The sequence below is a fragment of the Sus scrofa genome, chromosome 1 (genome assembly GCF_000003025.6).
Source record: "Sus scrofa isolate TJ Tabasco breed Duroc chromosome 1, Sscrofa11.1, whole genome shotgun sequence".
NCBI classification, from domain to species: Eukaryota; Metazoa; Chordata; class Mammalia; order Artiodactyla; family Suidae; genus Sus; species Sus scrofa.
The window spans coordinates 118073019-118097249 of record NC_010443.5 but is presented as its reverse complement, the minus strand read 5'-3'; the positions used below and the strand labels follow the sequence as shown (position 1 = coordinate 118097249).

The following is a 24231-nucleotide window of genomic DNA, read 5'->3' as shown; positions in this document are numbered from 1 at the left end:
TCCAAAAAGTCAGAACTCAGCTAAGTCAACTTATTTTTTAAATCCAGCCCTGTAATGGTATTTGTTATAAGACACGTGGTTTTCCAGTAAAACATACTCTTCTGCAGTGCCACTTTCATGTATGGACCTCTTCTAGGGCCGTACTTGTTTCTTAAGTTATATTATGGTGGAATCTTATCCTTTATAATGTTTTGGTGAAAGCTGTGGGTGGCGCCTGCACAATTTGATTTGGTGTAAAAATACACACCAAATCTGATTTCTGTTACATTAAGGCATTCTCTGACAAAATATACAGAACAAGAAATGAAGTGAATTGTGTTTTAGAAATATCTTGCAAGCTCGTTTCCCTGAATACCTGACCACTAATTTTTAAAAATGGATCAAAACCCACTTTAATTGAATATTTAATAGATGATTTAATGTTCAAGTTAAGATACATTTTAAATGCTAAATATAAAAATGATTTGTGTTTGCTTACTGGAAATATTTATAATACAAGTGAATATATATAATAAACTGATATTTAAAACAAATTTACTATGGAAGAAATGAAATGACTTCAATTTATAAACATACTACATTCATCAGACTATACTTTAGACTAAGAGTTGGTTTTTACAATATGAATATCATAAAAGTGAATTGCCATTAACAGTAGAAATAGTTTAACTCATTGTTTAAATGTGTAATATATTTTCCTTTAAAATGAGCCATTGGAAACATTAAAAAATGACAATATCCTCCTAAGGATTTAGATAGAGGGAAACATATAAATTTGCATCAATAAATGAACTTATTCTTTTGTAAATTCCATCCTGTACATGATGCTCCATGAGTGTGATTTATAGAAAAGAATCTGAGATTAGCAAATAGGAGCATGCAATTTAGTCTAAGATCATTTTCCCACAAGTTATATCAACACAGCAAATGTACTTAAGTCTTTCAGGTCCTTGTTTTCCTTTCATTGAAATGTGCAAAGGCTCATATCATTTGATAAATGTAAGAAATAAAAAGAAATGTAAAAAATAAAAAGTTTACTTTATGTAAACTTTATAAGTTCTAGAAAAAGTTATATTAATCATTGGAAATTAATCCACTTAAAAATTTTGTTTTAGTTTCTGAAAATAATATTCAAACAGATATTTTGGCAATCTTGAAGCAAACATTTCTTCACAGTACATTATGAATAGACTTTAGCTAATTTGTTGAGCTTGAAATGGGAGATCCCCAAGAAAATTCTAAAAACTCCTTTGCATTCCTCATCATTAAACACAGACACATTATGGTATCTGAGTAGTACTATTACCTAGAAATCCCCTCGACATATTTGCTACAAAAAAAAAAAAAAAAAAAAAAAGACCGATTACAACCTTTCTTTCAGTATTATCAGAACTGCAGACAAATGTTAATGGATACCATACAGATTCACACAGGTGAGTAGGCAATTCTCTACTGTGTTACAGGTACTTTGCCATTACCTTCTAAAACTGTTTCATAGTGCAGAGTATGTCATATAAAAAATAAACTATACTCCCCAATCTCAGCAGCTTGAAAGAAACATAAATCAATAGCATAAGGGAAGCAGATGATGTAATGACTCTAAACTTAAGTAGACGGCTTGAAGAGATGGATCATAAAGTTTAACCTTTGAAATTATTCATTGGATATTAATATAAACACATGAAAAAGCACATTTCAAAGTTACCTTGCTTTGCTAAAATTCTATTCATTAAATCAAGGTTTTTTTAAGTGGTAAAGAGAAATAATATATCCTATTCCTGGAAAATGTCTAATAGCAAACACTTAATAAACCTGCTCTTACTTAATGTTTTAGTTAAGCATGTTGGTAGAAGAGGAGGTCAATAATGTCTACATAAATCCGTACATAGAAAGAGGGAAAGAAAAAAAAAAGAATGGCGAAACCCAAACTTGTCAACATATGGTAAATTATACACATGCATCCAAAAAGAGATAAAAAAATCAGACCAAGTATTGTACAAATACAAGTGGGGAAAAATTTAAGAACTGACTCAAAAAAGGTGGGGGATTAAGATAATGGCCAAATATAAAGGAAGAGAAATAACTTCAAATTGGCACCAAGAAACATAACAACTCAGAAGATGTTACTAATATGACTTGGACTCTGATGGTCCTGGAGGACATTCAGTGTTGTTTGGTCTAAAAGCAAGGATATAAAATTACTTTTCTCTATATAATATGAATGTATTTTCTTTCTCCGTGTGGGACATAAACCACTAATGTTCCATCTAAATAACCTAATGTTATGAAGAAGTGATAAAAAATTAAGAAAAAAAGAAGCATTGCTTTATAAATAATTACTAAAGAGAGAGGTTCGCTGACAAAATTTGGACACAGGGGTTTATTTGCATTTGGTGCTTTATTCACTCTCTATTTTGCACTGGAAATGCCTTACTTGTCCTCTTAATATAATCTGTAATGGCTGGCTTAATTTTTCAGGAGAAAGCCCCACACCAAAACCTTTACATTCTAGGTGTCTCACCTTCTAAATCGAGACTGGGGCATCCTCATTTCTTATACCCTGCCCATTCCAAAATTTATCCCTATTTTCTGACCAGGCCACATTGCATACCTCTGTGTCTATCCTCATGTTATTCCTTTTGTCTGAAATACCTTTCTTGCACCAAGCTTTTTCCCATTGGTGTCAGTTGGGTCCTCCCAAAAGCTGATGTTAAGATGGAGTTAGAAATGCAAAAGGTATACTGGGGAGTAACACCCATGAAAGAAAAGGGGCAAAAACAGACTTGAGTAAGGAGCTTTCTATTCATTATGCAGATCTGACAGAATATCTATCAGCCCAATGGAAATGCCAGAGCAAAATCACCTGTTAGAGGAGGTTGGTATGAACAGGAAATAGCTAGACCCTTATATCACCACCTTGCTCAGTCATTGTCCTAAGAAGAGTATGATCTTTGCTCCAATTCAGGAATAAATCCAACAGCTGTCAGCTGACCACACTCCTCACATCTGGGCAAGTTATCCTCTCTTGCAGAATGATCTAAGTAGCCCATCTCTTTATGCCTGCCACACTATTATTCTCCAGAGCACAGATGAATGTTTTCTCCTATGTGAAATATCTAAAAATTATCCCCAAGTGTTGGTGGTTCTCTATGCTTCCACAGCAATGTGAACTTTAGTATTTTGAACTTTAGTATTTTGTGTCCTCAGGTTTACAGGAATCTGCCTTTTGGAAAGTAGAAACCACATTTTTCTCCGACTGCTGGTAGATAGCTTATGAAACAGAGCACCTAACATATAATATATTCAAAAGAGGTAGAGTGAATGAATAGATGGATAGATGGGTAGATGGATGATGGACCTACCACCTAGATGATTAATCAGATAGGTTATTCCCTACTCTGCTACAGATACCAGGGGACGTACTTTGTATATGTAAAGGGGTGTTATAAACTTCTCAAAAAATAATTTTAATATAAACTACCAATGGGCTATTGGACTTTAAAGATAAAATGTATCAAAAATTAGTAATGTTTTGGGAGTTCCCATTGTGGCACAGTGGAAACAAATCCAACGAGTATCCGTGAGGATGTGGGTTCAATCCCTGGCCTTGCTCAGTGGGTCGGGGGTCTGGCATTGCTGTGAGCTATGGTGTAGGTTGCAGATGTGGCTTGGATCTTGCATTGCTGTGGCTGTGGTGTGGGCTGGTAGCTGTGGCTCTGATTTGACCCTAGCCAGGGAACTTCCATAATCTGTGGGTGCAGCCCTAAAAAGCAACAAAACAAAACAAAACAAAAAATCAACTGCATGTTTCAAGCCAAATTTTTATAATTAATATTCCCAATCATTTAAATGAACCTGTCTGTGTATCATTTTTCATTCATTATTCTCATTTCTAGTTTTGCTCAGTTGACATATTGAGAAAAAGTTCCCCTAACTTTTAAATTCCAATATGTGCTATGTTTATTCTATATTGTGAAATAATAATTTAATTCAATTATAAATTTTGGGCTTTTTAAAAATGACTTCCTTGGAGAATGCTCAATAGTCAGTAACATGCCCTCTTCATTTAATCAGCCAAAAACACTGACTCTATGCCAGACCCAGGCCTGGCTTTGAGGATATAAGATGAAAGTGATGGGATAGGACAAGTTCTTTTGAAACGGAACTGCAATCAGATAGTTTACTACACATCCTGGTAAGTGTTATGACCAACATGGGTGGAGCACAAAGGAAGGAGCAAACATGAGGGAGCTAAGGAAGGAACTTTTTCAGTTAGTTGGAGCTTCCCAATTCCTTTTCACCTTCCTGTGTACTTTCAAAAGGAGAAAGGGATAGAAACAAAGGCCTCAGATTGTGTAGACTTCTTTTCCTGAAGGCTTTAGTTGTCAGCAGGGTTGGTACAGCCCCCTAGAGGAAGGCTTTGGAAACTGCTGGGGCAAAGGACATTTGGTTTCCCCAGAGATTGTGATGGAGACACTGGCATTTAGTGGCCAGGGACCAGAAATGCCAGGTGTCATGCAGTGCTCAGGGCAGTCCTTCACAATAACTTGTCCCAATATTTCACATGTTTTCCAAATGTTCCACTGGAAATTCAAGGAAGGGAAACCCCTGCTTATAATTTCCTGAGACCAGTACACTTAGGGATGTTTCAAGGTTTTTTAATATACCTTCGATTTTCTAGGAAGGCCTCTAACTCTGTATGTCAAAGAATGGCCATATTTCACTGCTGTTACTGACCAGAACTTTACCAAAAAGATTCTATCTGGACACCCATCTCATTGACAGTACCACCATGCACTATGCAGGGTCTGCACTAGCAGCTGTCATTTTCTTAGCAATGGGATATTTCCCAGTTACTGATTTATTATATCATTTATTATACTACCTACTAACATATATTTTTATTATGAATTTCTTGATTTTTTTTCCTTTAAATTGTATATTAATTAGATAGGTTATATTAGTTACGAACTTCATTTTAGAATTAGAAAGGGAACATTACAAGATATTAGCTATAAAGTCCATTCTAGGACTGAAAAAGTTGAGAACCACCACATTTAAATTTTCTAAAATTTCAAGACCAACCTCATTTTGATGAGAAGAAACCTGAGAGGCTAGAAAATTGTTCACATAACATGTTTTTATGTATATTTAGCTACTAAGAAGCACTTTGACATTGCCCCAGATTAGCAGGGCTGCTTGGCTGGAGGACAGGTGTTCCTACAGGGATATAAATAAAGGGCCCATATTCATCTGCAGCAGATAAAAGAAAAGTAACAACCCTTCTTTAACTGTCTTTATTTCTTTAGCTTATTCTCAGGGGTTGCCATTTTTTTTTTTTTTTTTTTTTTTTTTTTTTTGTCTTCAAACATCTGTCAGCATTAATTTTTCCTGGTGGCTCTCTAGGCAGATAAATTGCCCCTGAACTAAATAAATGTATTTGAAGAAATGCCTCTGGATTAACATTTTAGAAGAAAACTATCATCCCTATAGTGATCTTTTCCATTCTCTTCCCAGCTTCATATGATTAACATATTATTTAGCATTTCTTTCATTCTGCCTGTCATTTATCATTCCTTCACTCACTCAGGCAACAAACATTTAATGAGCACCCATCATGAGCCACGTGGTGCATTAGCTGCTAGGAGCACAAGATTAATAAATTCCAACTTTTGCCCTCAAGGAGTTCAGAGAGGTGGAAAGGAAAGGCAAATAAACAAACAATTAGAGTGCCAGAGGATACAGACTATTTAGAAGGATATACAAAAAATGTATAAAGTGATGTGATTTAAAAAAAAATTCAGTACTTTACATTGCACCTTAGACATAGTAAGTGCTTAATGAGAGATGTTTTGAAGTTATTCATATTGTTCCAAGGGTAAAAACTGAGCAGATAAATTGGCAAGTTAAAATGGAAAAATAAGGGTCCTACCAGCAAGGTGAATGACATTCTGATGGAGTGAGATGGTCTAGGAACATGAGAATGCATGGATATTTTTTTCTTCAGCTACCATTTCTTGAGCAATTGCCTTGCCATGTGCAAGGCATTGTACTATCTGATCAGAATACAAAGCTAACTAAATCCCTGCTTTTTCTCTCAAGAATTTAGTTGCATCAACTAAATTTCATTGCATCAACTAAATTTTGTTGCATCAACATTCCAGAACTAGGACTGCATATTCAAATTGGCTAATGAAATTACACTTGATGGAGGGACAAATATTATATAAAGTGCCAGAGTCAAGAGGTAGGGATAGACTCAATAGGAAGGAAGCTGACCCAGGTGAGCCAGGTTGTAGGCACAACTCCAGGTTAGCAGTGTTGAGCTGCTGGCTATAGGAGATCATGAATGAACCAGAAATCCAAAGAGAGACAGAAGAGTCAGAACCTAGGGTGTCAACCCAAATACTGTGGAAATAGTGTTTGATACAGCAGCTCCCTAAATACTTCCATGGAGAAACTATAGCTGAATGAAGAAAAAGAATATGAATTTCAGAAATTTCATGCTTCCTAAAATCAGACTGAAATCAGGTCATGACAAAATGTATGGTGAAGAGCCAAGTAATCAACCATCAGGAAAGAGAAGCTTTCAGGATGTTTACAAACTAGATTCATTCATATGTCTCTTAAATTTTTTGTGAGCCTGCTATGTGTACACGCATTAATCATGGGATGCTGATGCTTAGAAAATGCAATTTTCACGTGTATATTAAAAATTATATCTGGCTTCTAAAGAAAAGTAATCGGCTGATTATCCTTTTCTTCTTCTTCTTCTTCTTCTTTTTTAACTAATTACGAGTTGGCTGAATCTTTAGTACAAACTACCCTGTGATCCATCCATTCATCCATCCACTCGATAATCACTTATTACCAGAGCCTAGGTGAAGGGCCATCCCAGGTGATGGGAGGGAGAAAGATAAATAGACCCGACCCTGTCCTTGAGAGGTCAGTCTTGGGAGCCCAGTCTCAGTTTGGAGAACAATAGCGCAAAACACATTGATTTCAGTGACAGAATCTAGATCACTTTTTCTTTGTCAATAAATTTAAATAGGTATGCAGACAATAATCGATAAAGTGGTGCCTGCACAACTGTTACCAAGGAAATATTTAACTTAATTCCTTGATGCTACTGTCTCTGCACAGCTGGGCCAGGTTGGCATTTTGATTGCTCATGAGGAAAGAAGACAATGAAATACACTAGTTCTTCATATGCCAAGATGAAAATCATCAATCTCAATCTCTGTGAAAGATGAAACTACTTTGGTAAAAAGAGCAGTGAACTCTATCAGTCTTTCTAAGGCGATGAAATCTTTAAGATGATACAGAGAGGGCAGAGGCAATGGAGAAGTTCAGATGAATTTATATGGGGAAAAAGGGAAATGATAAAATTTCTCCATCAATTTTACAAGAAGCTAAAAATAAGACAGAACATATATTAAGCCCAAATGGCAACAATGTTTTTTGAAAGGCATGTAATATACTCTAGGTGATAAATTATTTACTTACCGTATGTAAATTCATCATCTAACATGAATAGCTTGATATTTAAATAAGATGAAGCATATTACATAAGTCAAATTAATCTATAAAAATGAAAATTTAAATTTCCTCTTCTCTTCCTCCCATAAAGCCCTTATGCCTTTTGACTAATAGGTATTTGCCAAATCTTTTTCATTTCTAAGATTTACCACTTGGCATTTCTAGTTTCCAGATGTTAAAACCTTCTAATTTTTAACCACTAATACTTTTATGTAAATTTATATTCTAAACAAAAGTCTTTAGTATTAAGTATACATCTTAAGTGACATAGCTTATAGTGTCTTATCCAAAGGTGAATGGACATTGGGTATTTGATACATGTTCATTAATTTATTCAAGAGAATCTTTCCTCTATTGTTATGCCAAATAGCTAGAATTTTGCTGCCTCATGATTCCTAACCTGGGTAATAGCTGTCTCTGTAACTGTCATATAAGAGGTACTTGGATATTCAGGTATATTTGCTAAATTAAGAAATAGTGAAGGAAAATTGTGGTTAAATGGGAAACAATGACAGATAGTAATGAAGACCCCAGATTTTGATTTCAGACTGCCTGGATTTTTGACTTCTAACTCTGTAACTTTTTGGTAATGAGACCTTGAGAAAACTACTTATCTTCTTTTTATCCATTTGCTAATCAATAAAATGGGTATAATACTAATACCTATCCCCACAGAACTGTTGCCTGGATCAAATGATTTAAGGTATGTCAGGCACTTAGAACAAACTAAGCCATATCCATGTTAGCTGTTATCATCACTATTACAATTGTTGTCATTCTGGAATGTTGAGGGTTAGGAGTGGAAGGCATTGGCACAATAAGATTCAAAGAGGATACAGATATTCTCCAGAGGGGAAAGTAAACACATATGAGTTTCTCTCCAAAATCTAGGTTCTTCATTTATGCATGTATGGATCAGATAAATCTTAGGAGGACAAAAAGAGCATAGGTGGTTTTAGTGGTCTTAGCAAACTGCTGCCTTCTCCTACTCCAACTTTTTTTGTTTGGCTAAATCATGCTCATCTCTCAGGTCTTGGATTAGGCATTTGTTCTTCTAAGACATCTTGACTCTGAAATATGGTAGGTACTGCTTTTATGTGCTCCTACAGACTCATTTGTGACATTTGACACATTTATAGTTACCTTGATGCTAGTTTGTGGCCTTCACCTGGGGATTCCCAATTAATTCTCTGTGATACTACCAACACTGGATCAATGCACAGAGGAATGATAAAGATGAATGATGCATAAGGATGTATTCAAAATTTTGGAGATAGCACAGTGTGCAATATAGAGTATCAAGTTATCAGCCCCACATAACCAAAAGCTTATATTTGCCTTCTTAGTCCACCCAAAGGCTGTGGTTGAGTTACTTTCTTGCAGAGAATAGCAAGGAAGAACTCTGATGTATGCATCACCTGTCTTTCTGTCTATCTATCTATATTTATCAATAATACACATGCTATATTTATCAATAATATATGTGCTATTAGTATATCAATATTAAGTCCATTCTAAAATAACACAAAAATAAAAATGTCAAAAGGACATTAATACACATACATATATCTCCAGATATAGCTTAAAATAAGTTTGACAGTGCCATTTACATCTCATTTGCTTAGGCTTACATTATTAGTATCATCTTCAATCCATAGTTTCTTGGGAGGAAACTTCTGCTCATTTTCTGAGAGTTAGTTTAGGTAATACTAGAAAATAAAATCTGTAGGTCGTCTAAGCAAGGATACTTAAAACTGAAAGTGGGAGAGGTGGCTTTCTATGAAGTGAATCTTCCACTCTCCTTTAGTATACCTGGAATGCCATATGCAACACTGTAATATCTGACATAGGAACCATGTCAGTATACCAAGGTTAATCTATGCATCAAGGTTTGTTTGAAAAAAAAATGCAAGCACAGATTTTCATTATCTCACTCCTCCATATCCAATTTATCAGCAGACATTATTAGCTATACTTTCAAATACGTTCAGAATCTGATCACTTCTTACCTTCTCCATCCAAGCCACCATATTTGTTCCAAGCTGCTATCATTTGTATTAGCATATCCCAACTGGTCTTCTAGCTTCTATCTATAGCCTTGAACTTCAGGCAATGAAATCCCATTAAAAGATGTGCCCTATGTTTGCTCAAGTGTTTTCCCATCTCACTAAGAGAGAAAGCCTAAGACCTCACTATACACAAGGCATTCCTATGATGTGTCACCCATTATTTCTCTGCTTCTTGATTACTCACCTCACACAGATCTCTCCTAAATGACTTCTGTGACAATAAAGAAGAATGCATTGACCTTCTCACTTAGCCTGAAGACCTCAAAGGGGGTGGAAAATGCATTTATCATAAGTTTATAAAGAAAGAGTTTATCTGTGAGGTAGTCATACATTATATTCAAAGCCTTTCTACAACTAGACAGATCTTCTGAGAAATTCAGCAGGCAGAAGCAGATTGTGCTGAGTCAGTCCTTCTACAGATGGCCACCAGGACTACAACATTTTTCTGTTGAATATTTATTTCCTTGATTTACTACAAAATCCTGATTTTACTTAAAGACCACATTTTCATTATTTAGCTTTGCAGATAAGACTTTGAAAATTATGCACATAATAAATATTATTTGCAATACCCATATCTGATGCATCATCTTCGCAACTACACAGTTTAACATGAATTTAAATTCAGCCAATAATTCTAAGGTGACAGTTTTATCTACAAAGCCTACATTTCTATTTCAACCAATTTATTTAATGGGACAATTTAGAGTACTTGTTTAAACTGATCCAAATAACATTAAAAAAATGGAAATAACTTTCAAATTCTTTTTAATAATATAAACTATTGCTGTTTTTAAAGCAATAAATCTTGGCCTCAAATGTTAATGTTAACTTATTCTTATTTCTATTATTCTATTTCTTATTAAAGAGATTCAAGAAAGATAGCAATGTAATCCTTATAAAAATGTAAACTCAGATAAAATCCACCACTATCCCATAAAATACTGATACACAAATATTAAGACTTCAATTAAAATACACACTATACAATGTAACAAGTGAAAACACAGAAAAATAAGATTCAAAATTATAAAGTTCAAATACACATTAGGCTTCAACTCTTGCTTTACTTGATTTCTGTTGCTTTCTAGATGCATCTAATGTACAAATAGTTCAAGAAACCTGGTGATTTTCTTTATTATAAGGGTTGAGATGGCAATGATTGAACACTGCATTTTCTTTGTTAATATAAAGTGTATTTATGAGAGAGGAATAAAAATCTAAGAAAAGCACTCAATAAATTATTCAAATTTTAGATCAGGCTGATTTAGAGCAAATTTCCTTCATGCTACCAATACAGAAAATGTAGCTTATTAGAAAAAAATACAGTGTTTAAAAGAATATTTGGGCTCATTTCCTTATTTTTCATAATTCTGTGACTCTAGACAAGGCACGTGCCTCCTTTAAGTACAGTTAATCACTTAAAAAATGGAATAATAATAGGAAGTCTGTCTCAAAGTGTGAGATGTACACTACCATTCAAGATGGCTAGTTGAGGGTTCCCATCGTGGCTCAGTGGTTGACTAGAAACCATGAGATTGCGGGTTCGATCCCTGGCTTTGCTCAGTGGTTTGGGGATCCGGCGTTGCTGTGAGCTGTGGTGTGGGTTGCAGATGCAGCTCAGATCCCGCGTTGCTGTGGCTCTGGCGTAGGCTGGCGGCTACAGCTCTGATTAGACCCCTAGCCTGGGAACCTCTATAAGCTGCTGGAGTGGCCCAAGAAATGACAAAAAGACCAAAAAAAAAAAAAAAAAAAAAGATGGCTAGTTGAACTTTTTTCAAATACTATTTATTTTAATGTATATGAGAAAGATGCATAATTAGTATGTCAATCTAAACATTTACAGAGGCTTATCCACAGAAAAACCTAGTAGCACCATGGGAATCTCTCTTCTTCAGAGAGTAGTTCTTTTCAACTGTATTTTGTAACTTCATTTCCATGAACATGGACATTTAAAAAAATTGTAAAGTTGTTTACACAAATGATTCAGTTACTGGAAAAAGAGCCTTAGGGTTCCTGTGGATTATGTGAAAATAAAAGGAAAAAGGAAGATAGCATTCCTAATATACTTAGCATAGTGTTAAGAGTGCATTAAGAATACAATAACTTTTTATTGTTAATATTATTTTTCCTTATAATCTATTATTGTCATATTACCATAATGTAATAAACCAAATGTACTCCACCCTGGCATAAAAGAAGTTTATGAATAACTAAGCAAAAAAAAAAATCATTATCTGTTACTTTCCAAATGATTTCCAAATAAGACGCATCAAGAAATCAAAGAACCAAGAAGGAATAAAAGGAAATAGGGAAGAAAAAAAAAGGTAGGAGCAACAGGGAACTCAAAGAGGAAAAATGAGCAAGGGCCTGATAAAATTAAATAACATAAACCATGTATCATAAGAATATTTGATAAAATGATATATGTTGCTGTGACACTGGGGCTAAGTAAATCTGCCTATAAAATTTGAGGAATAACAATATTCAGTGAATAGTACCCACACCATCTTCTTAACCTTTGAATCAGGACATATGAAATAAATAAAATAGCCTTTTGCTTATTTATTTTGTAAAAATTCCATCAAGTAATATAGTATATACCACTAATAAAGGTCTAAAACTTTCCCTGTAATTTTACTAAGTTCTTCTGAAAGGGGGGAAAAAAAAAGTAATGTTAATATCCAGTATAACATTGCTTGGAAATTTTCCTCTTCAGTGCTTGTTATCTGCTTCCTATTTATTGCAACTGCAGTATGTATTTTCCTACAGGGAATATTTCTTAGGGAAACATGTGCTCAACATTTTATGAATGTTATATTTATTTTAAATGAAACATTCTAAATTTCATACACCAACATATAAAATAGCTTTAATATTTTTGTGATCTGATTCTTATCACAAAGTAACCCTAAGTTTTAACACTGGCAAAGGATCATTCAATAATGATCAAAAGATAGATAATATCTATTAAGATCCCGATGTCTTTAGTAAGACTCAGTTCCATAGAATATATATCTGAGAATTTTCTGGGGACAGAACAGGGCCCAATCTGGTGAAATTTCAAATAATGTGTGAGCTATGTCATAACAAAACTCATACAGAGTTTCACTTTGATAGCCTGCCATGAATTTCTCACCCAGGATGAGGGCTGTGGGCCAATGGATAAGTTAGACACTAAGGTTTAGGGATAAGGCACAGAAATACCACCTAATGAGAGTTAATATAGGATGAATGACACTAGCTTTCTTTGAAGAATTGAAAGAAATCTATTAAATGACACTCTCCAGATGAATCAAGAACTCAGATGTAGTCCCTGAAAAATGATTTAAAAAGGAATTTTTCTACTTCTTGCTGGAAAGGGGTAATACAACTGCAGTTATGGGATATGATCAAAAAGGAGTTCTATAAAGTGGGTGAATTTAACAGATAATTAAAGCTAATTTCTGGACAACAAACAAACAAATGACTTGAAATCACCATTGAGCTTTAATAAATTACTTATTGAATTTACCAGCCTCAGTGACTGTCTTGGCAGTAAGAAATATTCTATCTATTTTGGTCTTTGGCCTTCAGTGAAAAGCCTTTTCCTGATACATCTCTCTCACTACATATAGTGCTCTTTAATCAGTAACCTTATAATTAATAAGAAGAAATAAATATGATACATTTTAAAGAATGACACCTATTTTAAGATTTAACATTTTAAATATAGGAACATTTCTCTGTGTCCCAAACAAAATCTTTTTTTCCAAATAAAATGTCTTTTTTAGAACTAAAAGAAGTACCGGAGTTCCCGTCATGGCGCAGTGGTTAACGAATCCGACTAGGAACCATGAGGTCGAGGGTTCGGTCCCTGCCCTTGCTCAGTGGGTTAACGATCCGGCGTTGCCGTGAGCTGTGGTGTAGGTTGCAGACGCGGCTCGGATCCCGCGTTGCTGTGGCTCTGGCGTAGGCTGGTGGCTACAGCTCCGATTCAACCCCTGGCCTGGGAACCTCCATATGCAGCGGGAGCGGCCCAAGAAATAGCAACAATAACAACAACAACAACAAAAAAAAAAAAAAAAAAAAAAAAAGAAGTACCTAACAATTTTTAACAACCTGAAATATAAATTTATAACTTGTTTTCTTAATATATAAATATATTTAATCACATTATAAATTTATTTGTTCATCAAAAGCTTACTAATAAAATTGAAAATAAAATTAATTTTTACTTAATTTTTTTTACTTTTTTATGTATTAATTTTAAAATCATTGCTAACAGGCTGAAAAATCAGATAACATTTTACAGCAGAAATTTAGATTCACTTGCAGGTTATAAACCATAAACACTATGATTATAAAGTTGCAATGGTAAAATTTTTTATAGAAAAAAATCAAGTAGTCCAAATGTGAAACAGTTTTAGTTTGTACTGCATTCCTTACTTCTAGAAAAGAAAAACAAAAACAACTAACAACAACAAAAAAAACTGGCACATGGCTATTATCATGGAATCAAAGGAAAACAAATTGAGGACCCATTGTTATCAGGATATCTTTGTACTTTATGCCCTATTAAGCTACTACTGTTAATTCTGTTTTCATTTTTACTGACTTAACTTTGAAACATTTTATAAATAATACAAACCTTTGTTCTATAAAATAATTATTAATTGTAAATATAATTTAGAATTAGAAACTTGACAATTATGAGGAAATTGATAGCAGAATAGGTCAAAAACAGGGCACTTGGCTTGGTCTTTGCAGAAATGATATATTGTGAACTCATATTCTCAACATGTTCTAAGTAGCAGAAAAAGTTCTGATGAAAGTGCATGCCAATAAATTTTTCACTTACTTTGCAGAGGCAAAGTGTCTGCAGTACACTGTAGCTCTGGCTCCTCTGCCCATTCCATCTTTGGTAGGATCTGTATCATCTCATAGTCACCATTCTCCGCCACAGACATTGGCTCATTATTGACTGATGCCTTTCTTAAAGTCTTCATGTGCTGTTGAACTTCTGCCAGGAGAACAGCTTGTATTGCTTCAGTTACCTGTATTTTTTATGAATTAGTTTTTAGTGTTATCACAAAAGCTTGGGGTCTTACACAAAACTCAAAGCCTGGAATTTTTATTTGAATAGGTTTCACTTAAATTGTAATGCTCCATCCCACTAGAATTAGCATCTGAAACAACTCTGAAATCCAGTTACTAAGACCTGGCACACAAATCATCATACTGTTCTTTAAAAAAATCTTCAGAGATTATAAAAAGAAAGTTTAAAAAAGCTCTCAATTCTTTTCATAAAATATTTTCATTTCCACCAGAAGATAAAGAAAATTGTATATAACATATTGCCCTTAAAGACAAGTTTTGCTCCTCAAATAATATGTAGTTCTGAAGTATGATTTAGCCAAAAACACTTGATTTAAACTAGGTTTAATACAGAACGTTAAAGATAAGACTTCAATAATAAATCTCACTGAACTGTGTGTATGTGTATACGGTTTTACATAGCTTAAAATACTGCAAAGCCTGCCTTTCAATTATTGTACATACTTAGTCAAGGACCTGTGGTTGAGGAGAGGAGGAGGGGGATACTTGCCAAAGGACATCTAATTCATTATCTTCATTTTTAAAATGAAGAACCTGGGATGTGACATCCCAAGTTCCACACAGATGTGGTAGACAGGCTTTCTAACCCCTGATTCTATATCCTTGGTGGTATATGTCCTCTGAAGATTCTATACCCTATACCCTTCCATCTCAGTAAAAGGCCAGTTTTACAGTACCTTAGCCTCTTGCTGGTAAGAGATGAGGAAAAGTCCAGGAGTTAAAGTTTAAGGAAAGCCAAGTCCTGAATCAGTGAGAGAAAGGAAGGCCACTGCTGATCTAGGCGAACTTTGGATACCTTTCCATTACTCTCCGCTGGCTTACAGTTAAACCTTCCATGTAGTCATGTCCCAGTGCCTGCTCCTTTCCATTCAGAAGCCTGTCCTGTGTCAAGATGACTCACATTCCATAATTGCCACCATCCCCTCTGCCTTATCCTGTCTACATAGGATACCTAAAGCTCTGGCTTTGGGACAGCACCGAGACTGATGATCTAGAGATGCTGATTCCAAAAACAGAATAGGCATTCGTATAAGTATTTATTTAGGCTCTTTTATGTGTCATGGTAGCATGTAAGACTTTTAGGCTCCAGGAACACCCAAAGAGCTTATCCTGAAGGCAGATGCTCAAAGAATGGGCAGAAGGAACTGGGTGCCTGAGTTTCAAATATAGGGAGCTTCCTGAAAGTATCAGAGTAGCTTCCTGATCATTGACCATCCCCCTATTCTTGTCCAATTATATGCTTGGTTAGGTTGTGAAAAAAAGCTAATGAATGATGTGACTGTACTATTACATACCAAGTCTACTAATACTGTAGTACTGCCTTTCGTAATACAGATATATATAATGCTTCCTCATGCATATCATGTGATGAGATACTCAACCCTGTGATAGCTATTTTATACCATGAATACAAAATATAATTCTATACATCACGATACTAATGAATCATGCCTATTAAATCTACCATATGCTGATATATATATATTTACTATTAGCTATGATATCTACTAACATATACTATTCTAGAACACAGTAAGTGAAGCATGCTTGTCATTTAGACATTATGATGGGACAAACTGTTTTAATTATTCACAGTTTTCATCACTGAATTTATTTCATTTTAATCTTTTTGCACATTTAATTTGACAGCACTGCTTCCAAGATGTGAATGATGTGGCAGAAAGAGCTTGAGTCTGAAATGAAAAGGCCCAAGTTTCTGATCCAGCTATGACAGTCACAAAAGCAACTTTTGATAAATTACATACTACTCTGAGACTTAGTGTCCTTACTTATAAAACAAAAGTCTGTGATACTGAGAGCCTTCAAACACAGAAAGCTGTACGGTACTTGCTTCTATCCATACCTATAAAAATCAGGAAGATATAGGAGGATATCCTCAGACCTATAACACATCCAGACTATGGTCTATCACTCAAATGGGCAACTTGCCCTAAACTCCCATGGGATTATGGCTGCCCTCTCACACTGGGATGATTATAATCTCTGAGGAGCATCCAAAATTTTGATTTAGAATGTCCTCTATCCACAAGATTTTTACTCTACAGCAAATCAGATCAACATTCTTATACAGGGATTTATGCAACTTCAATTAACATTTCTAATTATTAAATTTATATGCCATGACTATTTTAACTTAAATTTTGGAAATTTTGACATATTTATCATGACAAATGCATACTGCAATAATAATTAATATGAGTATCATTAAAATATAAGATAATACAGAAATAGCAGAATAAAACATATTAACCATAATGAGAAGGATACTAAGAGTCACAAAACTTAAAAGTGAATACAGAATGGGACATATTCAAAATAAAAACTTTGTGCTCAGTGTGAAATAAATACTCAGAGAAATGGTACAACGTATATAAGCATATAATAGTGTTATCATATTATCTGGTATACAGAGGGCACTAAAACCATGCTAATGTAATTTAAATAGATTCTGTATACTTTAAGAATATACAGCTATAATGGGAAAAATAAAAATCTTTATATATATATATATAAAGTATATACAGTATGGAAAGTAAAATTTAATGACCATTTCTAACTGTCAATATGTAAGTCTCTCTAGCATGTAAATACAGTAAATTTTGCAGATAGATAATACGCATTGAATTTTTTCCAACAAAATGTAAAATATAGAGATAATTTTATATAACTGTGATTTTAACAGTGTTTTAGAATTGAAAGTACTGTGGCTATCAAGCTCTCTTCCTAATGCACGTACAGTTTTCCTGAAAAGACAGATATGCAAAGTATCACACTCTTGTGAAGGAATGTGCAGAAATATATAATCAGGTTTAAAAATCCATCGGCTGGGACAGCCAGCCACATCTGGGCCATATATTAGAATTATAACTGCACCATAGCAAGCTAAAATTTTTAAGAGTTTTTCTAGAACACCTTGAAATAGCAAAGTCCTATAAAATAGCACAGAGCATTATGGAGACTCATAAGAGCCTCCATGGCCTGTTTGGGTTTCAAGGTCCAGATTTTCTGGTATAAGAGCATTTTTCCAACACCCAGGCTCACACTAGCCTTTCGTGTATTGCATCATACCCTAGAAGAGCAACAGTACTCTCTGGAGGCCTAGACCTCATGATTGCATCCACTGGTGTTAGATTATAAAATCCGGGGAATTCGCTGGTGGCTCAGTGGACTAAGGATCCAGCATTGCCACTGCTGTGGCATAGATTTGACCCCCAGAACTTTTGAATGCTATGGATATGGCCAATAAATAAATAAGTAAAACCCAAGAAACTTTGGTGCTGCTTCAGAAACATGTGAGTTATCAACTACAAAGTTTGCTTTTGCTTGTCCAGCATTTATTTCTATGCCAGGTGTATTTCATGTGTAAGAAATGAAAGAGACGCTCTCCAGACAAACTCATTCATCTGCAAAATTAACTCATCCTTACCCATTCCCTTAAAGGTATTCCCCCTTCAACTTCTGAAGTAGGATTTTGTTCTTTTTATAAAATCATTCCATTACCATGTAGTATTCCCAAAATATGTTACAAAGTAGATTCAAGTTAATATGATTCAACTAACTGCTTAAATGAACAGCTTTAAAAGGAATTTGATGACTTGGATACTTACAAGAGCCTCTGTTTTTCCTGAAACACAAAGGAATTCTCATTCCCACTTTATACATAAGGAAAATAATTTAACAATTTAAACCCATCTTTCAGAGTTTTTCATGAGGTTAGTGGCAGAAATGAGGGCAGAACTTTGAAACTTAAACTTCATACGGAGTGAGTAATAAATGCTCTTGTAATATCTGTCCTGCTGCCAGCATTTTACAGAAGGACATAGAATCATAGAATCTTGGGGTCCATTAGTCCAAACATGCCCAAACTACATTGCAATTTATTTGAAGGTCAAATGAACAACTACAAAAGTTCTTTAGTCAGAGCAAGTCAGGATAAATATTCTATTGCATTCTTTTCCTTAAGAATTTTTTTTTTTCCCATTGCGAAATTCTTTGGCTACTGGGAAAAAGATTCCACTTTTAATAGAGACTCTTTTAGTGTGATTGATAATATGCTGGTAAAGTCAACATATACCAATGTTTGTCTGACTCTCACAGAGGCTTTCTGCATAGCCTTTCTGCATAGTCATTCATTAAATATTTATTGACTGGCTACTGTCACTGCTGCTTTTCTGGGCATTGGTGAAAGAGTTGAGTGAGACAAAGTCCCTGCTCTCAGCAAGCTTCTGTTACAGTGAGAAGACAGAAGATAAATAAGCAAAAATGCAAATGGTATAACTTCCATTAAAAGAAAACACAACAAAGAAACAAAACTGGGTAATATAATGGTGACTGGAGCATGGGGGAGCAAGAGTATGGTGAGGGATCAGGGGAGTCAACAGGTGACTTCTCAGAGGAGTCAACTTTTGAATGCATATCCAAATGATAAATAGAAAAATGAGAATTCCAATCTGAGAGTATGGTAAGGTCCTGAGGTAGAAATGAACTTTGTGTGTTCTGGAAATAATGGGCAGATCAATGTCGATAGTGGGAAACATGGAAAATGATGAGGAAAGAGGTTAGGCTAGGAGCAAATCATGTAGGCCATGGCTTTAATAACCATTCCAACTCTGTTTATTTGGTTTTGTGTGTCAACCTCCCCACAATTCGTTCTGAGAAGAAAAAAGTTCTAATAAATACTCATCTAATCAATGCATATATATTTATTATACAATATACAAAGCTATCTACCCAAAACAAAACAAAACAAACACAAAAAACCTTGAAAGAAGAAAGACTTAAATTGGACATTGAGGAAACCAGCTTTATAAATCATCTCACAGATGAAAAGGATTGAAAAATTATTTCTATTAATGAGAATTTGGTAGTATATTTGGTAAGTATATACCTACCAAATTCTCAGACCTAGTGATATTTATATCACGGCACATTTTGAAATCAAATAATAGACATTTCTGCCACCAACCGAAACTTCAGTGAGCAACGAGTTCCCTAGAACAACATAAATATCCCTTCCTTTGCCCCCTCTATGCATACTACCTAACGTGGTACATCTTTGTATGTGTTATTTTCTACTTTTCCCTCATTACTAGTCTCTGCATTAGTCCTATTAGATGAAATACTCTGGAAGAAAATGTGTGAGGGCAAGAGTATCTATTTACTTGTACACTTGGGTAAAGGGGAATGTGAATACACCCCAGCAGCAAGAAAACTTTTCAAGAACTTCAAAAACATGAACTATATCATACCTGGACAGACTGATCTCTCCAACAGGAAATTAGCTTCAAAAGTGAAATGTCAGCTTCAGGTAGATGGGATTCACTCTTACCTAAAAATACATAGGACACATTTGTATCTTGAGAGTATTAAACATGGATAAGGCCCAATGATCTTCAACCCTGGCTGCACATTAGAATCACCCAGAGAGCTTTTTTTCCACAATCATTGATGCCCAGGTTCAATCTTCAGCTGATTCTGATTTAATAGGTCCCAGGGTGATGGTAGGGCAAGCATTAATACTTTTTAAAAGTACCTCAGATGGTGTTCATATATAGCTGGAGTCAAGAAACATTAATTAATTTATATATATATATTTTTTTTCTAACAATTATATGAAGACATATTCACATCAAATCAAATTTATCTTTACATCTTAAATCCATCTCTGTACCTTTTTGCCAACAAAATGCAATGACTGACATGCCCTCAAAAAACAGATCACTGAATTTTACAACTCCTTCCTCATACAAATAATTCCTGAAATTCTACCTTGCCATAATCAGTATCTATCACACAGAAAATCCTATAAAAGAGGCCTGTGATTTGTCCTTACCCAGCTATACTACTATGATCAATAGGTATAGCACTTATGCTTTAATTTGACTCATTTTCTTATGTATTGTTTCTCTTAAGTTTGCCCTCTTGAATGTCCTTTCTATCTTTATGCCCTAATGTTCAGCGTGAAATTTTAAGAGTGAGCTATGGCTTGGTTTATTTCAATTGATCCACAATTTCCACAGTTCCCTACACAAAAAAGCACTTAATAAGTGCCTTTTTATTAATTGAAAATGTACATATTATCAGCCAAATGAGAAAGATGGATGAATTAAGGCTTTCTGATGTCTAAAGTATATTAGCTAGGCCAGATCCAGGAGTGAGATAAGGAAGAGTGATGAGGGCTTGTGTGCTGGAGGGAAAATTACTATCGCTCTCTATTTAAATTAGCATATTAACATATGTTTGGAATGCCACATCAACTGTTTAAGTTAGTATTAGTCCAATATGTTTTTCATTGAATTACCATTTTATATATTAATAGATATGTTTGTGTGTGCATGTGTGTGTATATCCACATATCTCACATTAGTGGTCAAGGGAAATAAAATAGAAGGTATTGATATAATGTAAACTGAGAACATGAAAGAAATGTGTAAGAAACTTCTAACTCATTATTAGTGTTCTTTTTTTCCTAGTGGAACATATGATGTGAATTTGAAATGACCAAGAACAGTGCATAAAACATGTGAGTACGATAGAGAGCTATGAGTTTATAGTATTTCCCCCTTCTTCTTAAGCACAGCGGGTAATAGAAGATTTTCTTTTGATCTCTTTCCTTCCTCCCTCTCTCATTTTTTTGACCTTGTGACTCCACCATCAAAGCTAAGTATTGGTCTCAACTGTAACTACTTACTGGCATCATGGGGTAGTTCACAGCACACTTTAATGTGATGTTAAAATTTTAATATGAGATGGAAATGAGAGCCAACTTTTCTTGGCAATGTCAGTGAGTTAAAGAATTAATTACAACTTCATAGGGAAAGATAAAAAGAAAACATCCCAGGCTCACCCATATTACTTAGCCATCATTTCAGATGATGGAAGTGAGTATTGGTTCCTGTCACCTCTTCACAATGAGCACTTCATACCTCAGGCTTGGACTTTATAGAATTAATGGCATGAAGTGAATCCCTCCTTTTCCTTCACCTCCCATTTTCCAGTTATTAAAACATAAAGTCATGTTTCCTCAGTAACTAATTGCATTTTAACTGCTATAAATGCCACCTCTCAACATCAGGGAGATTGATCCTTAATAACACTAGTTGCTCAGGCTGCTTTGGTTGGGACATTCATGGGAAAAGTTGGGATCTCTTTGGCTCCAGCTAACAAATCTCTAGGTATCTGCAGAAACCATTTATATTTTATTTTAATTCTAATCTCTTTCCCAGTGTTATAAAAAAATTAAAATTAGAGAAAATAACCCTAGTAAGGGGTACTAGTTAAGGAGAAGGCGGGCAGTCCAGACTGGGACATATATGCACATCAAGTCTGGAATCTTATTCCCATTTTACAAATGTAGTAAATACGGTTTTTAAAGGAGTAAAAGATACACCCAAAGTTTCATAAGTAGAAAGTGGCATACTGGATCCTGAACCTCAGTGGTTTATCTCCAAAAACTATTATTCTATTTTTTATTCATCCATTAATCCAAAAGCATTTGCTTAATTCCTTGCAGGCATTGTTCTAAGAACTGGGGACACAGCAATGAATAAAGCTGCCATAAAAAAAAATAATAATCTGGAGTTCCCATCGTGGCTCAGCAGTAACGAACCCAGCTAGTATCCATGAGGACGTGGGTTTGATCCCTGGCCTTGTTCAGTGGGTTAAGGATCTGGTATTGCCATGAGCTGTGGTGTAGGTCACAGATGTGGCTTAGATCCCACGTTGCTATGGCTGTGGCAGTAGGCTGGGAGCTGCAGCTCCAATTTGACCCTTAGCCTGGGAACTTCCATATGCCATGAGTGCAGCCCTGAAAAGACAAATGGTGATGATGATGATAATAATAATAATCTCCCTAGAGTTTATTTTGAGTAGCAAGAGGTAGATGGCAAATGAAAACATGATATACAGCATGCTAGATAATGAAAAGGATTATGATAAAACAGTAAACAGGGAAAGGCATAGGATAAACAGGGGAGAAGGGAGGATGCCTTCATGATAAGATGGCATTTGAGGAGGAATTGAAGGATGGGGAATGGGAGATGGAGGCGGGGAGCAGCAGGCTGAAGTAATGGAAGCTGGAGAAAGGGCATTCCAGGCAGAGGGAACAGTTAGTACAAAAATGCTGAACCCTGCCTCTTGTGTTTGAGTAAAAGTAAAAAAGGCTGGTGTAGCTGGAATAGTGAAGCAGGGGTTCAGTACAAAGAAATGAGGTCAGATAGGGGTTTGTGTGCAATGACATAGTAGAGCAGCCAGGTTACGCAGGGCCTTAGGAGCTCTCCTAAGCACTGTAGCTTTTATTCAGAGTGCAACAGAAGCTACTGACAGGTTTTAAGCAGTAGCGTGAGGTTCCAGCTGTTTCAAATAGATCACCTTGGATGTCCAGTTGAGAATAAAGTATAAGAACCAAAAATAGGAGCAGAGAGATGGTTAGGAGGCTTCTGTATCCAGGCAAGTGGGGATGAATGCTCAAACCAGGGGGTTGTCATGTAGGTAGAGAGCAGTGGTCAGACTCTGGAAAATATTCTGAAGGTAGAAACCACATGATTATTAAAAGATGGAATGTGGGGTACCAGAAAGGGGGAAAGCCAAAACGACATTAAAGTTCTTGACCTGAGTAACTGGAAAGATAGAATTGCTATTTATTGAGATGTAGAAAATTTAGAGAAGATTTTAGGAAATAATTAGCCACTTGGTATCAAAAGAAAATCTAAACACCAAGACTATTAACCAGAAGAATTCAAAGACCATTATATAACCTTCTGATATAACCATAAAACTCCTTAATATAATCATCACTTATTTGGTAATAAAAATACTGATGTAGTAAAACTTCCCCATAAATCACATAGGACCTTAATTTAATATTAAGATGTTCCCTTTGCTGAAAAGTTTCAGACTTCTAGGTATTTTGAAGATCATTTGATGAAATCCATCACATTACGTGTCTTTAAAGATACTTGTTTTAAAAACAAAGTTTCATATATATTTCAAATATGACAGAATATAAAACTGTAACCATGTAAAATGCAGAGTAAATCAAACAATAAATATGTATACTGATCCTTCTTAACTGTAGAATGTTATCCAGGTATAGCACTTTTATTTCACGGAAGAAAAAATTATTAGACTAGATCTGTAACTCCTTTACCATTTCGTAAATAACCATAGAAGCTTGAAATATTCAAAATATCATTCCCAGGATTTTTCATCTTGTTATGCACAGACTCCATTTTGAAAGATCTGTTAAAAAGATTTAAAGTATATTATTAAAGATGTAGAAAATATTTTGAGAAATAAATTTAAGACATAAGTGCATGACCACTTAAACTAATTTTGGAATTGAAGACATTATGTTTATCAGTGTTCAACATAAATTCCTTTGATGAATCTTGTTTCCTTAATTAGGCTTACCTGAAACCCTAACCACAATTAAATTGTGACTCTTAGTTTACCAGAGTGATCCTGTGGCCCACTCTTACTGGAGGGGCTTTGCTTACTTTATACT

The 24231-nt window shown here is 34.9% G+C and overlaps 1 protein-coding gene across 6 annotated transcripts in view; it reads right to left on the bottom strand.

Annotated features, from left to right (window-relative positions):
- Window positions 1-24231, bottom strand: part of WDR72 (WD repeat domain 72) — a 215806-nt gene that overhangs the window by 64578 nt on the left and 126997 nt on the right. For all 6 annotated transcript variants that reach the window (XM_021095093.1, XM_013992975.2, XM_021095122.1 and 3 more), the window contains 3 exons: window positions 23875-23966; window positions 19976-20055; window positions 14449-14644 (listed from right to left, as the gene is read on the bottom strand). In XM_021095093.1, coding sequence (XP_020950752.1) covers window positions 14449-14644; window positions 19976-20055; window positions 23875-23966 — 368 coding nt within the window. The remainder of the gene's footprint in view (window positions 1-14448; window positions 14645-19975; window positions 20056-23874; window positions 23967-24231) is intronic.